Consider the following 15,502-nt stretch of genomic DNA (forward strand, 5'->3'; position numbering starts at 1 on the left):
CCTAGCTAATTTTTGTGAATTATATTTATATATTATTATCATTAATATTGCGTTTACTCACATTTGTCTTTTTCTTTTATTTTTAATTATTATTATTATGTTGATTTTAATTTCTTATTTTAATTTAACTGTGCGCGCATTAAGTCCGATACACTGTATAAGCATAAGCTGAATATTATAATAAGACTGTTTTTTTATGTACTCAACACGTTCAAGTATTATTAACATCATAGACTAGCTTATGTTTAAGGCTTAAATTAAATTAAAAAAAAAAAAAACAAAGACTTACTTAGATAATTTAATTTGCTAAGAAAAGTTTTTGTTTGCCTTTCATTCCTCCCCTATTCAGGACTACTTACATAAACAATATATGAGATCTCTAGGCTATTTACACGACTGATGGCAGCACAAACGTAGCTAATTGTGTAATATATTTTCTGTGTTGCCATTGCCGTAGTTAATTTTGTCAAAAAAAACATTCGCTCTTAATCTAATCAATCAATTTTTTAGTACTAGTGCATTATATTTTTAAAATAAATAATTATATTATTATTTATTTTAGTATATATATATACACTTTTTTGTGTTTAATTTTTGTCAATTTATTATAGACATTAATAGGTATTGTGTGTAACTTTAAACTAAAATACTGAAATTAAATATTTTAGATAAAATATATGAACAAATATGATTTTTACATAATTTGTATTTTTGTGCTTATTAGGATAAAAATATTTAAAAATGTAGGTTACATGATTTTAATAATCAAATCTAGGGCCATGATTTATCATATTAGTTATATAAAGTAAAGTATGATGTTTGCTCTCAATATTTATTACTAATATTTTATCATTTTGATTATGCTTTCAATTATTTGATTTTGTAACTTCTTTTATTTGAGTTATATTAAGTATATAAGCAACATCCGATCGCTCACTCATCTGTGCTCACCTTAGTACTTAACTAATTACAAAATTTATAAACTAATGAATTATAGAGGGTATTAAGAATAAAATATATTATATTTCTTCAAAAATAAATTATAATCTTACCATGCAGTGTAACTGAATTAAAAATATTAAAACAAAAAAAAAAAAAAAAACATTAATATATATTCATCAAACTAAATTTTCCATAATATTTTTAAGAATTAATTGTAAACAACAATATATATAAAATCATTAGTTATTGAATGTTTTATCTTGTAAGATCAATCTAATTTTATTCTGTTTTTTTTTTTTTTTTTTTGTGATTTGTGGAATTATATCAAACTCATAATATTACATTATATGTTATTCATATATTTTTGATTCATATATATTATTTCAATTATAATAAATGAATATTAAAAAAATTAATATATATATATATAATTAATGAAAATAAATTTATATATTAGCCTTTCATCATAATATAGGCAAAAGTAACATTTAATACTGTTTTTTTTCTTTTGTTGTAACCATTTATTTTTAACCTTATTGATTGATTCGTACATTTATTAATGTTTTTTTACTTCTTTTTAAGTTTTTTGACGATTATAATAAGATTTATTGATTTATATATATACTTAAAAATTGTACAGTTAAAATTATCAATGATATTTTATATGATAATATTTTAGAAGACTACAACATTGTGAAATTAACTCAAATTTAAAATCTTAGGCATAATAAAAATCTTCTATCTTCGACTACAGTCCGTATATACTCGAAATCTGCCCATAGGTCAAGCATACAAATGTACGTTTATCATAATATATTATGCCCTTCTACATAGCAGAGCGACTTCCCCTGTCTTACTTTTATCGGATTAATTTCATCAATGTTTTCTTGCTAGGTAGGTTGTTGTGGGTGGGTTTCTTCTCTTGTCGAAAATTTTAAATGCACGACGGTAGATGCATTTTTTGTTGTTACCGTCCCTCACAAGTCACAAGTGCTCTCCACTCAACTGGTGCCAAATCAAGCGCTCGTTACCTACTAATTACTATAATAGTATAATACCTAGTTTATTACCTTAGTTATTATTTTTAACTCGTGATGTGTAGGTAGTTGCCAATTTGTTTATAAATCATCGGTCCAGTTTATCTCGAAACTAAGCGTTAAGATATGAAAAAAATAACACAATGGTCTGATAAGTATTATATTGAAAATAATATCGTAATCCCATTCTGTATCTTGCTCTGTATTATTTTATTTTTTTATTCAATGCAATATAATTTTTACTGGTTTTTTTTTTTCAAGTCCTAACTTACAGTAGGTGAATGCCAAGTTAAACTAAATGGAAAATCGTTGTTTTTGTATGTATATCTACGCACTACGCATTACATAGTTAATGACTTAGCGACATCAAGACATCAAGCGATTATATTTATATTATATGTAGACTATGTAGTATAGGAATACGGGAGAGAGCTATAAAATATACGAAAATATGTCAGCTGAAATGTATTTGAATCATAGGTAACGTAGTATTTTATCCAAAAATAGATAGGTGTTATGTGCAATTGACCACTGAATATCTGATTATCATCAAAGGAATGTTTCGAGCTATAGTGTTGTGAGTTGAAACATTATGAGTATTAAAATTTAAATATTATTATTATTTATTACCTATAAGGCTATAATAATATCGTTGTAACTCATGATAAAATATAATTGTATTTATATAAACAATATTGATTTTTGCCCTATTGTTATAGGTATATGTTTTTCGGTGTGCTTGTTGGCGAGTATTTATTTAAACAATAAACTTTAGATGTGTTTCAGTGTTTGTACCAATATATTGGTGACACGTTATACCCACAACTTAAAAAGTTGCATACATTGAACTTTTATGACTTTGACATAGGATGAATTGGATAAAGTGTAGTCACGAAGAAGCCAAAGAAGGGTTCAAAATATTGTGAAATAGGTACCTACCTAGTTATCTATATCGATATAATTATTATAATTAATTTATCGATTTATAAAAAAGGCTATATATTTATTTGAATATTTCTTTTGACACTACTTAATGTTAAATTAAAATTTTTAAATGACTTATTGCATGGCACATTTTATTATTTTAAGCAGGTACAAGTGTTATTATTTTTAAACGTACAAGTCACAAGATTTTAATCCCTAGTTCCTTTATATTTAGGTGAAACACGATTGCGTATGTTTGTGGATGGGTTGTCAAATGTTGTCAAATTTAATAATTTTACAATATACTTCTATAATAATCAATATAAAATAACAAAGTATACCTAATGGCATTGATTATAGAATATACTATAATATACTATAGTATATTCTATAATCAATGCTAATGGGAATAACTAAATAATAGTACCTAAAATAATTAATAAATAAATACAATTATTAATAAAGCTTAATATTGTGAACACAATGGTGTAAAAAAATCAGGTAAAATCGTACGCAATCGTGTTTTACCCCTATATTTTATCGTCCCTTTATTTTCCCAGATAGAGGCGTATCGTGTGTTATACTTATTACTTTTACACAAGTACCTACATAGTGTAATTATTTTTATTATAGATAATTTTTTATTATTTTTATTGTTCAATATTAAAATGTTTGTGTTTCTATTTAAGACTATAATAGCTTACCTATTATAATTGTTATGCTTTTGTAAAACTATCAAAGGGTGTTGCAATGTACTAATAATTTTTTATTGTAATACAATAATACATTAATCATTTATTAATAATAACGGGCGAATAAGAGATGACCAGCAAAGAATAATGATTTTATATTTCCACTCTACTGTACAACATTTAATTGAATTGTTTACAATATAATATTATGCTTAACCACCTATGCAGACTGAGAAGGTCACGTACAGTGGAATATAAGTGGGAACTGAGATTTTAAACCAGACTATAGTATTGTATGTATAAATGTGAATTCTGAATTTGTAGTTATGTTAATTAGTTATGCTCGTGGCTACGTTGATTAAAACGAGAATCTTGGTGTTGAGTAGTTGCAATTTGCGCGTTCCTTAAACGTAAACCTGACGTTGACTAATACTCTCTCACAAGTTTAAAACGTTATCAGCTAGGTATTGTAGTTGTTAATAGATATTATTTCTAATCGTTTAGTGCAAAATGATGAGTTTTAGAAATTCACAGTGTATATTCATGCTGTTTATTTTATGTATCACGCGTTTGGGATGTTGTACTCCTCAAAATATTGGTAAGCTCACGATTTTATTTTAATACTTCATATAATTGATAAATTCTCTAACAATATCCTCGTAAAGAATGAAAATGCGCAGTTAAATACGTATACAAAATATTTTTGTTTTATCATAAATCGAGTATATTATAATATACATATATACATTTACTCGGGTACCTATTAATTATTATTAGAGGTAAGATTTTAATGACCTAGAAAATACACAAAAATGCACTAAAAAAAAAAAAAAAAATAATGCAAAAATAACCAAAAAACTTTAAAAAATGTACTTAGATGAGTGAAAAAAATTTAATTTTAAGAAATAAATTAAGAAAATATATTTAAATTTAAGTTGACAATCAATTGTACTATTTTTTCAATGTCAATGGACTGGTATAAGTAATTGAGATTACCTATACAACACATAGATATTAAAAAAAGCTTAAAATAAACAAAAACGAGTTAAAATACACAAAATTAACGTAATATTTGTAAAAATTACCTTAAAAAGTTTAAAACGCAATAAAATATAGATATTTAAACACAAAAAATGCAAAGAATGCAAAATAAAAATTACACATTCTTAATTGTTATACCTACAACGAAACAAATTTAGTTGTTGGTTGGAACTGTATAACACTTAAAGAAAAAAAAAAATGCAAAAATCATCTAAATTCTAGCTCTATTTATTATACTTGAAATCATTAGGAAACACACAAATTATTGAGATAAATAGATAGGTATACAAAAAAAATCTTTCATATGCAATAGGTAATAATAATAATATTAAAATTTGAAATAATTATCATCATGAGAATATTTAATCAGTGGACAGTTTGGATGCAACAAAACAAGACAAATGATATTGTTATATTGTCTTTTTTTACAACGCTGGTTCAGTGGTATTACATAGGTCAATCTGAAGCCCGCATCTTTGGCAAATTAATTGCTGCGTCGACGTTTCCGACGTCTCGACGTCAATTATGGATGTGTTTAATTTTCGGAACGATCTTAAATCTCTAGTACTTGATTTTGTGTACGGCACTGAACCCGTTTCTTCGCGGTAACCGTAGTCTCGCCGCTGATGGCGAGATTTCGTGTTCAGTACAAAATCTAACATTTCCGCCAATTTATCTGAAAACGCAATCAGGTAAAGCGTTAGTCGTTTACTAGCTACAAAATAAAACCTGCAAGATGGGAAGGTTAACCAATATTTTTTCAACGTCATTACCATTGCAATACTATACAATAAATTGCAATGTACCTAATTGTCTACAGAGCAAAAGATAAATTCATTGTTGTTGAAATGACAAGAAAAATATTAATATACATAAAAAAAAGTTAATTAACAACTTTATCATTGAACTCTACACTTCTAAATTTTTAACTTAAGATGAAGAATTTTAAGCGTCCTAAAAATTTGACTAGATATCCTAATCATAACGTACCGGTACAAGTATACCCTGCACGCTTATAGAAAAGTGTATGCTGTTAACCAGTCAATAAAATTATCAAGTTATAACCTTATAGCTAGTATTTCATCTATAAATTATAACAAATCAAAATACACATATTATAATAAATAATTGTCATCGGATTTCTAATCGTCGATTTCCATTTACACCGTAAATTACGATGATGCACTGCCGAAAATATTACCGTAAATCGATTGTCGGTCTCGTTCTTTCTGTGTCTCCTTTTCGATCATTATGCGTTTCTTCCGTTCGAAAAGGTCGATTAGAAGTTTGGCACGTAGGCGCTGTTGGCGCATTGAAGTCGTATCGATTTGGAAGTATTTCGCGTCCAATGGTTTCGTCCGGAACACCGAACAGATTAGTTGGACCGCCATTTCAATGTGCTGAGTCACAGCGAAACACAACTGACCGAAATTGCCTAAAAAATTGTTTTTCTCGAATAAATAAATAACTGCAATTCTTTTTTTTATTATTATTTTAGTTCAATAAAACTATACATAATATTCTTTCTAAAAATAAAAGTCTATTCTCATAGTGCCTATGCGTATACATTAAAGATAAATCACGTGGATTATTTTTATCGTTGATAGATCAAAAGTTCGGGGTTTTTACGGATGGCAGGATGAGGACAAACGTCTGCGCAACGTGTTATGACTTATTTAGAGTACATCATATTAAAACTATCACTGCAGAGAGGATTTATCGTTTGAAAAGTGACGTTGGGGCGATGATCGGTGATGGGATTTGCTTCTCGCCCTCCTTTCTGAAATATAATTTAGGTACTATAACACGTATACATTGTACAGTCGTCATAGAAGTCATTTACGAGGTTCTCACACGTTAGTAGAACAGCCCGGCCTTGAAACAATGAAGTTTTTTTTTATAAATTATCGAAGATCAAAGCCTCTTTGCCACCGTGGCCCCCAACCGGAATTAGTCACTACAGGAGACTTAAGTGCGGTTTTAGTTTTACCACTTTTATCGCTGGGGGTGATCCTGCAGTGGTAATCTAGAGCTACAGATTAGTGATTACCGGTAATCGCGGTGGACAAGATCAAGACAACGTTCATCCAGAATACGACGGTTTTGCTAATGTCGTAGTAAAACAGTAACAGCTGAAGCAGACAGCCGTAAAAATAATGATAATCGAATGGTTTTTCGAGATTTGCAGCCATGGTCGACGGCGAAATAATTAAAAATTGACGAGCAAATTATTAAATATTAAAAAGCTAAATGTATTATTATATTTTTGTACTCGCGTATTACCACAGGCGAAATATATGCTTGACGACATACACATAATAGTAATATAAAAACTAAAAACTAGTGTTGTTGCCTTGAAAACGTTTAAACAGCTAGTTTGTGTTACGGACGCTCGGTGTTATGATAAACATATTTTTTATAACGATTAGAAGTGTAATGTGGAAGGAATATTTTTCACGTGGTTTACCTACCAATACGAGGCAATGCGATATAAATCATATTGTGCGATCCCGTCGCACAACAAAAAAAATGGTAATTTTTAAGGTGAATTTTATTGTTGAAAACGCGTCGTTATTCCTTGCCAGTTATCGTCATAAGTCATAACACTAACTTGTCGACTGTTATTTAGGGCTATAAACTTATGCGTATTTTGGAGACTTGGAGTGATACGAGACTAGTGATTCGAGGTATTAATGACAAATAAAATCGGTTATATTGTCACGTAATCATTTTAAAATATAAATTTTAACGGTATATTTAAAATTGATGTCTCCAGTTTGGAAAATAGTCCCCCCCTCCAAAATGCAGACGAAGTCCTCTGTGAGTTGGTACATGTCTACCCCTAGGAAGACTACAGCCCCCCTAAAAAATCTTACTACCCTACGCCTATGAATATGATCATACGGGTATTGCATTGTATATAATATATATATTATAATATTATATTATTAAAGTGCTTTGACTTATGATATTAATACTTACACATAATTAAATATACATTCGTATAATTATACGTTTTTTTCATTTATTTCATATTGTATTTGATGTTTTTCTAATAATGTAAAAGACAAAAGTCACGATAAAAGATTTAAATATTATTTTTATACATCATATACAGCAGGGGTGGGCAACTGGCGGCCCGCGAGCCTTTTTTATCTGGCCCGCGCTACATTTTCAAATTGCATTAGGTATAGGTATACAATTTTAAACTTTATCGTCTATACTCTATAATCTATAATGTCTAGTATAGTGTATACTCTATCTAGTCTATCTTATCGATATAATAATTGTTATCTGGTATTGAACATTGTTAAATGTATAAATGTCACAATATAGTTATAGTAGGTATATACACACGTATGGATACGTATAGATTTTAACCATAGCTGTTTGTACCGATCTATTTAATTATATCAGTTTCTTCGTATCGTTCGTGTCGTGCTGTCGTTGAATTTATTGTTTTCGTTTTTTGTAGTGCCTAATAATGTCCGCAAAAAAGCGTAAAATTGATGATGAAAATAGAACTTTTAATACCTCATGGGAGAATGAATATTTATTTATTATTAACAAACAAAAAAAACCTCAATGTCTAGTTTGTTTAAGCGTTATTGCGGTCTTAAAAGAATATAACCTTTTTTTTTTTTTTTTGCTTTCTATGCTCTGGCCCGCTATATTTTAAATTTCTAAAAATTGGCCCTATAGTAACTGTGAGTTGCCCATCCCTGATATACAGCAACATTTTCTTAGGTTTTGCAAAGTAAATTGTTTTTACAGTTGTATGTATTAACTAAATTAAAGTCATTATAAATTCGAGTTTTTAATATTATAAAATAAAATAATTATTGATATCCATTGTTATTATTATCTATATCTAATGCGTATACAGAATAGAGAGAAGGCGAGTGAGTGAAAAAAAAAAATGTTTTGTTAATGTGATTTCGCTCATTTAACTATAGTAGATTTTTATTGCTTATTTTCCGCTTACAGATAAAGTGGCTAGTACCACTAGTGTTCCGACAGTTAACAAATCCACAAGCATAGAAACATATTCGTCCGCTGAAAGTAAGCGTTTGTATATAATTATAATTCATTTGTCACCAATAGCTATTCAAAAAAAAAAAAAAAATCGTTTTATTTATTATAATAATAATATATAATTGTTATTTGCTTTAATTTTGAAAAAGTGTGCGAAAAGTATTCAGAGTTGATTTACGTTAAAATAAAGGATCCAATATTACTGCCGAGCCAAGAAGATCATTTTATCAAATTTAAAGATTGTCGCATTGTCGTACCTTTAATCACTAACGGAACGTTGGCTGATTCAAAAGAATTTCCGCACATGGTAATGTAGAATAATAATAAGATCTATACAATATATCAAATTATAAATATATGTATTAATAGATTTCACATTTATTCGATTGTTTTATAGGCTTTGTTGGGTTATACCAAAAATCCCAAAGACAATGCATGGGCCTGCGGTGGATCATTGATCAGCAATAGATGGGTTCTGTCCGCAGCGCACTGTGATAAAATTGAAAATTCGTTAGTATGATATTATTAATAGAAAAACGTTGATAAATAGAAACACAGTGTTAGAGGTTTCTAAACATTGGTTTAAAACATCTTAATTTTCCGTTGTGTCTGCCCGTCTATTCGTTAATAGTTCCTAGTAGATATACCTATTGAACTAGGTAATAGGTAAAAATTACCTTTACCATATATGCAAATTGTGAATATTTTAATAGGTACCTTGATTAAATAAATAAATAAATAAATAAATAATTGTCTATACCGATATTCGTAAGTATTCAAGTAAATTTATATGATTAAATATTAAAACATATTATAATATGAGTATTTAGTATATACGTATCCGTAGGTATTAGGCACTAATAATTAATAAATATTAAAAATATAAAGGTTATTAATTTCTTTTTAAGATTTTATATAGGTGAAAGCTTATTGTGCTGTACTCGCATTAAAATACGAATAGGAACCAGTAATTTAGCACGATCGTTCGCTAAGTGAACTATCTTAACATGTTGATGATATATCTAAAATATTGTTATTTAGTTTAAGAAAATTGGGTTTTTTACAATTTCAATTATTTTGTCATGCGCTTACGTCTGTCAATCTTCTAGGATAGTATAGGTTTATATTCAGGCAGATATATAAACTATAAAAATGATTAATTTTGATAAATTCGCTCTGTTGTGAAAACTTTGAAATTTATCATTACCTGTTTCAGGTTGTTTGTGCAATGGGCACGCTTGGGAGAGTTGAACTATCTGAAGGATACCGATGATGCCAGACCAAAGGATTACAAAATCGTACAACGCGTAGTTCACCCGAACTATAAACCTCCGTTATTGTACAACGATATAGCGTTGTTTCGTTTGGAGGAGGATGTAACGTTTTCGGCATACGTACGGCCCATTTGTCTGAACGCAGATCCTAATTTGAAACTTACTGCTCCGCAGAAGGTGGTAGCAACTGGTTGGGGACAGATACTACACAGTTGGTTTATATTTCTTGGCTTTAAATTTTATTTACCAATGACCGTATTTCATAGGACTTGAGCGTAGGGTTAAGCAAAAGTGTGAGAAGTATACGTATATATCGATAAACATATATTATGAAAAATCTTTTTGTCGTTATAAATTATAAAACGTATAATTTTTCGAAAAAACAAAAAAAATAAAATGAAATTGTGAACGTTTTGAAGTTTTTAGGTATGTTCTTCTCAAATTTCAATGTTTAAAACGAGGTAGATCCCTATAGTGTTGAGATTTGGTAGTAGGGACATATTTATGATCCTATAAATCGCTAAAACCATAAATGTAGTCCCGAGTCGCGTCCTGATACGTTTTTATAATCAGTGTCAAGTAAATTACCAGTAAACCGTGTTACAGAGGGACCAGTCAGTCCAGATCTGTTAAAAGTCGATTTGGAGGTTATTCCGGCGAGTCAGTGCAAATCTAATTATGCGTCGTCAGCGAAATCTCAATTGCCAAATGGAATACTCGATGACAGCCAGATATGCGCGGGCTATGCTCGTGGTGAAAAAGACACTTGCGGGGTAAGTTACGCGTGTTCTCTGTTCACGCAACGTCTGTACACTTTACACACGCATAACGTATACAGCACTCACGTATCGTGTAACACTACACATTTCATTAATTCGGTGTTTGTCGTAATTTAATATCGTATTAAATATTAAATTGTCCCACGTCGATCTAATAAATTAAATGATAAAACGTAACATTTATCGCACGGTCTATCGTCCGATTCCTTATTTTATTTGATATTAAATTTCAAAGCAAACGATAAGTCTTTCTATATTGTATGTATATTATAATTATATTATCGTCTCCTGTTTCACCGCGATTGTTTTATTTATTTTGGTTTATCGAAAAAACGACGAGAGGGATCGGATATATCACTTTATTATGTGGTGTAAGAATAACGACAAATGTGCTGTACCATCACCTACACATACTTGCAGATGGCTATTACCTGGGGCTAAACACGAGAAATCATTAAATAATTTTCCAAACGTGAAATTCAAACGACATCATACGTGTGAAAAGTCTTTTATCGAGTTCAAAGGCGTCTGTTTTAAATATTTTTCTTGAACTCGTCGCACAGGGCGATTCCGGCGGTCCGATTCAGATACCACACAGCGATTACACGTGCATGTATAAGCAAATAGGCGTCACGTCGTTCGGCAAGAAGTGTGCAGAGGAGAATTCGCCTGGCGTATACACCAGAGTGTCCAAGTACATACCGTGGATCGAGCAAATCGTTTGGCCCAAGTCTGGTTGATGTGTACACAACATCGATATAATAATATAAGCTATGCGAGTTTAATATTGTATTTGCAAATGATTTAATATACTTAATCACGACGTCTACTATTGTTGTCCTCCTCTGCAGGTATATACGTACCTAGAATTCCGTATTTTTTTTATTTTAACCACACATCGAATCATCTCGGTTCGTGTACAATTAAGATAGAAACAAATATATATATTTTTTTAATAACCATAAAAATAATTATAAAAAATTAATATCTATATAGACTATATAGGTGCTTAAATTTTAAATTCTGAATAATATGTTACACGCGTATACACAACCGACTGCAGCGTATGATATTATTATATTGGATTAGACGATTTGCATTGAATTACCAATTTTATGCACCTGTACTGTACGTAAATAAAGTGTACCTTCTTACTTACCAGGCCCTATTTTTATGTGCACTACGACACACTATGTGCACCACGAATGTACGAGTGTGCACTACGGTCTGTAAAACAAAAATTAAATAATATGCCAGCCACTAGAAAATATGAGTATTTCCTGAATATTTTAAATTTAAATTATACTGAATTATAATTTCTTTCTATTAATTTTCAAACATTGTTATCGGTCAAAAATATTTTGTTGTTATATTCAATTATTATATACACACACATATATATATATATTTATAATATATTTCTTTTTCCAAGACAGTAGTGAGAGTCAAATTTCTGTTTAAAGCAGTAAAATTAAGTGTACAGTCCGAAATTTTACAAATAATAGGGCCTGTTACTTACCGTGTACCAAATACTAAATAGAGGCTATAAAGTTTCGGTGATCTGTTTATTATCAGTGTTTATGCATAGAAATGTACTACATTTAAATCAGTGGTTCTTAACCTTTTTTAGTTCAACGCCCCCTCTTTTTATCACAATAACTAATTGTTAACGCCCCCCCTCGTGCAAAATCAAATTTTCTTCTTATACATATATATATATTTATATTTATTTATTCATCAGTATATTATAACATTATTAATTAAAGTTTAATTAATAAACGTAAAATGCGATTAGATAACATGCCGTACGCCGTTGCATAGCGTACGCAATTGTCGCAATTACAACTATTCTGATTTCACATTCAATTATTTGTAATGTTGTTATATAATAATAATAATAAATTGTATTATTTTTCATCTCCGAGTTTGGAAAAGCTCACCGCCCCCTTCAAAATTACCGCCCCCCCCCAGTGAGACCGAAATGCCCCCAAGGGGACGGTACCGTCCCCGTTAAGAACTGCTGATCTAAATAATTGTATACCTACCTTTTTTCTTTTTTTTTTTTTTTTTATCAGTTTGGAACCGACGGCGCCGTGCGGACTGCTTGCGCATTACTTCCACGGCGCTGAAATAAATAATTGTACACCAGCTATATCATAATATTATGAGAACGCGCGTACCACTCTATATATACGTCCGACTGACCGTCGAATGCGTTAATTGATTAATCGTGAATTAGACCGTCGAACGCGCTACTAATCGATTGGTTTTAAATTAGATCGTCGAACGCGTTGTAATTAATTGATTAATTTTAAATTAGACCGTCGGACGCGTTAATTAATCGACTTTAAATTTTTAATAAATTAATTACCGTATAAAGTCTATATATATATATATATATATATACGTAGATACGACTTCTCTATGTTTTTTGATGATTTATTTTTATTGCACGTCGTCTCGACAGTATCAAACCTGCACGCGTGCAACGACTGCATTAACGCAGCACGCAGATAAAATTACACATAATATAATATATTATATTACGTATGTTGTATCCGCGTGTGGCGAAACCACTCATTTCATGAATTGGATATTCAGATCGCGAAATTCGTCCAGGTGGCGAATTTCGACGAAAACCCATTACACGGATATCCGCGATTTCATGAAACGTAGGTACGATATCTTTATTGTGCACGTACAAAGTTCACTTTGTGTGATCATTATAAAACAATTTTTTTTTTTTTTTTTGTGTTGTTGCCCAATAATTATTACACGACATTAAATTATTTTAATTTGTTTTTCATGAAAAAATATTATGAGATAATATCGTTGTAATACAAAGTGTATAATTATTAATAATAATTATTGTACGTATATATTATTATATTTTATAAATGGCAGCGTTACCTATAAAGTGTAATAAATTATACGATATAATATAATATCCTCATATTTATTTATTTTTTCACGACAAATGATTATGACTTCGACTATTACATTAATTACACAGCGTATTATTTTTAAAACGTGCACTCCGACTTGATTGGCAAAGAGGTTTTGCCTTTACACGAATTAGACAAAAGTCCTTGCCTTCCGAATTTTTCGTAATAATTTCAGGCACTAAAAATATTCAATATTTTTATCGTCTTAATCATTGGTTTGAGTTGTTGATTTTTTCAAATATTTATTATACTGAACCATCATTTAAGTAAACCATATCTTGTTCCAAGCTTACGCATTCCTGTTTGCTTTTGTTTCGTGATCACAAAAATTATGTTTGACAGATCTATAGGTCCCCCTATTAACTTTCAGTAGGTACTCCGAATACAACGCATTGATTGACTTCAAAATCGTCTGCTCTTTTTTGTTTCCTTATTAAAAATAATTTTTAATTAAGATCTAAAAGAACATTTTTACCGTATTCCATTATCTGCTTTGATTATTTTCTCTGCATCTATAATCTGATTTTCGTTTTCACGTTTTATGTTTTTTCTTATTTGAATAATCGAATCGCATATAATAGCATTATCACTTCAAATTTATAAAATATACTGCAAGCAATTGAGCGTTTTTCAATAAATTTGATGTAATTATATAATCCAATTTTTGGGTCATTTCCAAATAAAGCTTTATAAAGGCTACGTCCAATATATTGTTTAGTGAAATGGACTATTTTTTTTTTTTGAGAATTAAACAAAATTTAATCCTATTTTCTATTTTTTGGCTTTGTTATCAGCCACCCATGATCGTAACATCCTATTTAGACCTCTCAATACTTCTCTGACTTTGAAGATGTATTGTGCCGTATGTTATAAATCATAATCAATCGTTGTGCAAAAATAAATAATAAAGATATTATTTTATAAATAATACTTCATACGTAACATTGTCGTTTATAAAATATGATATACAATTATCAGGGCTTGCATTTGAAAAAAAAAAATTTGTTATACGTTATTTACAATTAAAACGTTATTCAACTTTTGCGTTTATCGTTATTCAGAATTACAATTTTTATTATATTTTATAATTTATTAATTAAATAATTGAAATTATTATTATTATTATTATTATTTTTTTTTTTTTTTAATGATATATATGTATTACATATAACGTTTTGCGTTATGTTTTGTTTTGTGACATTTAATTATTTATGTTTATCGTTTTCCGTTATAATTACGTTTACAAATTTCAATCATTTTTTGTCAAATATAACGTTATTATAACGTTTGCAAGCCCTGACAATTATATATAATTATATTATATTTTTGTTTTTATTTTTTATTTTTTATGAATAATAAATTAAAATATAATACAATTAATTGGTAAATAACAAAAATAATTGTTTTATAGTAATTACATAAAGTACACAATATTATAGGTATTATCTATTTCATGAAATGGTTGTCCGTGTAATGTATTTTCGTCAAAATTCACAATCTTCAGTTCATGAAATGATTGGTTTCACTATGTGGATGTTACAGTTAAAGTGTTAAATCAGTTAGCTTATGAAATAATTAGGTAACTTATAAAATAACTAAAGCTTGTTGGTAATGTATATAATTTATACTTTAACTAGTTATTTTATACATTCCCTGGCATCACTTCGTTAATGTATTAAATTGTAAATAACGAAAAATCATGATAAATAAATATAGTTCTAACATTTTCAAAAATTTAATATAACATATTAAATCAGATAAGATTGACGTCCTTTTTGTCGGTGACCGCAATGTATGTTTGGAAAAACTGGCAAAAAGAATTCATTAAATAGG

The 15,502-nt window shown here is 29.1% G+C and overlaps 1 protein-coding gene across 1 annotated transcript; it reads left to right on the forward strand.

The window, feature by feature from the left end:
• Positions 1 to 3,969: 3,969 nt before the first annotated feature.
• Positions 3,970 to 11,553, forward strand: LOC112597018 (venom protease-like). Its single transcript, XM_025342922.1, has 7 exons — positions 3,970 to 4,193; positions 8,624 to 8,698; positions 8,821 to 8,978; positions 9,069 to 9,181; positions 9,888 to 10,156; positions 10,552 to 10,718; positions 11,288 to 11,553. The coding sequence occupies exons 1-7, from the start codon at positions 4,106 to 4,108 to the stop codon at positions 11,462 to 11,464; spliced, it is 1,047 nt and encodes a 348-aa protein (XP_025198707.1). The 5' UTR covers positions 3,970 to 4,105; the 3' UTR covers positions 11,465 to 11,553.
• Positions 11,554 to 15,502: the final 3,949 nt, after the last annotated feature.

Source organism: Melanaphis sacchari, unplaced genomic scaffold, assembly GCF_002803265.2.
Source record: "Melanaphis sacchari strain LSU unplaced genomic scaffold, SCAv2.0 Contig36_pilon_pilon, whole genome shotgun sequence".
Taxonomy (NCBI): domain Eukaryota; kingdom Metazoa; phylum Arthropoda; class Insecta; order Hemiptera; family Aphididae; genus Melanaphis; species Melanaphis sacchari.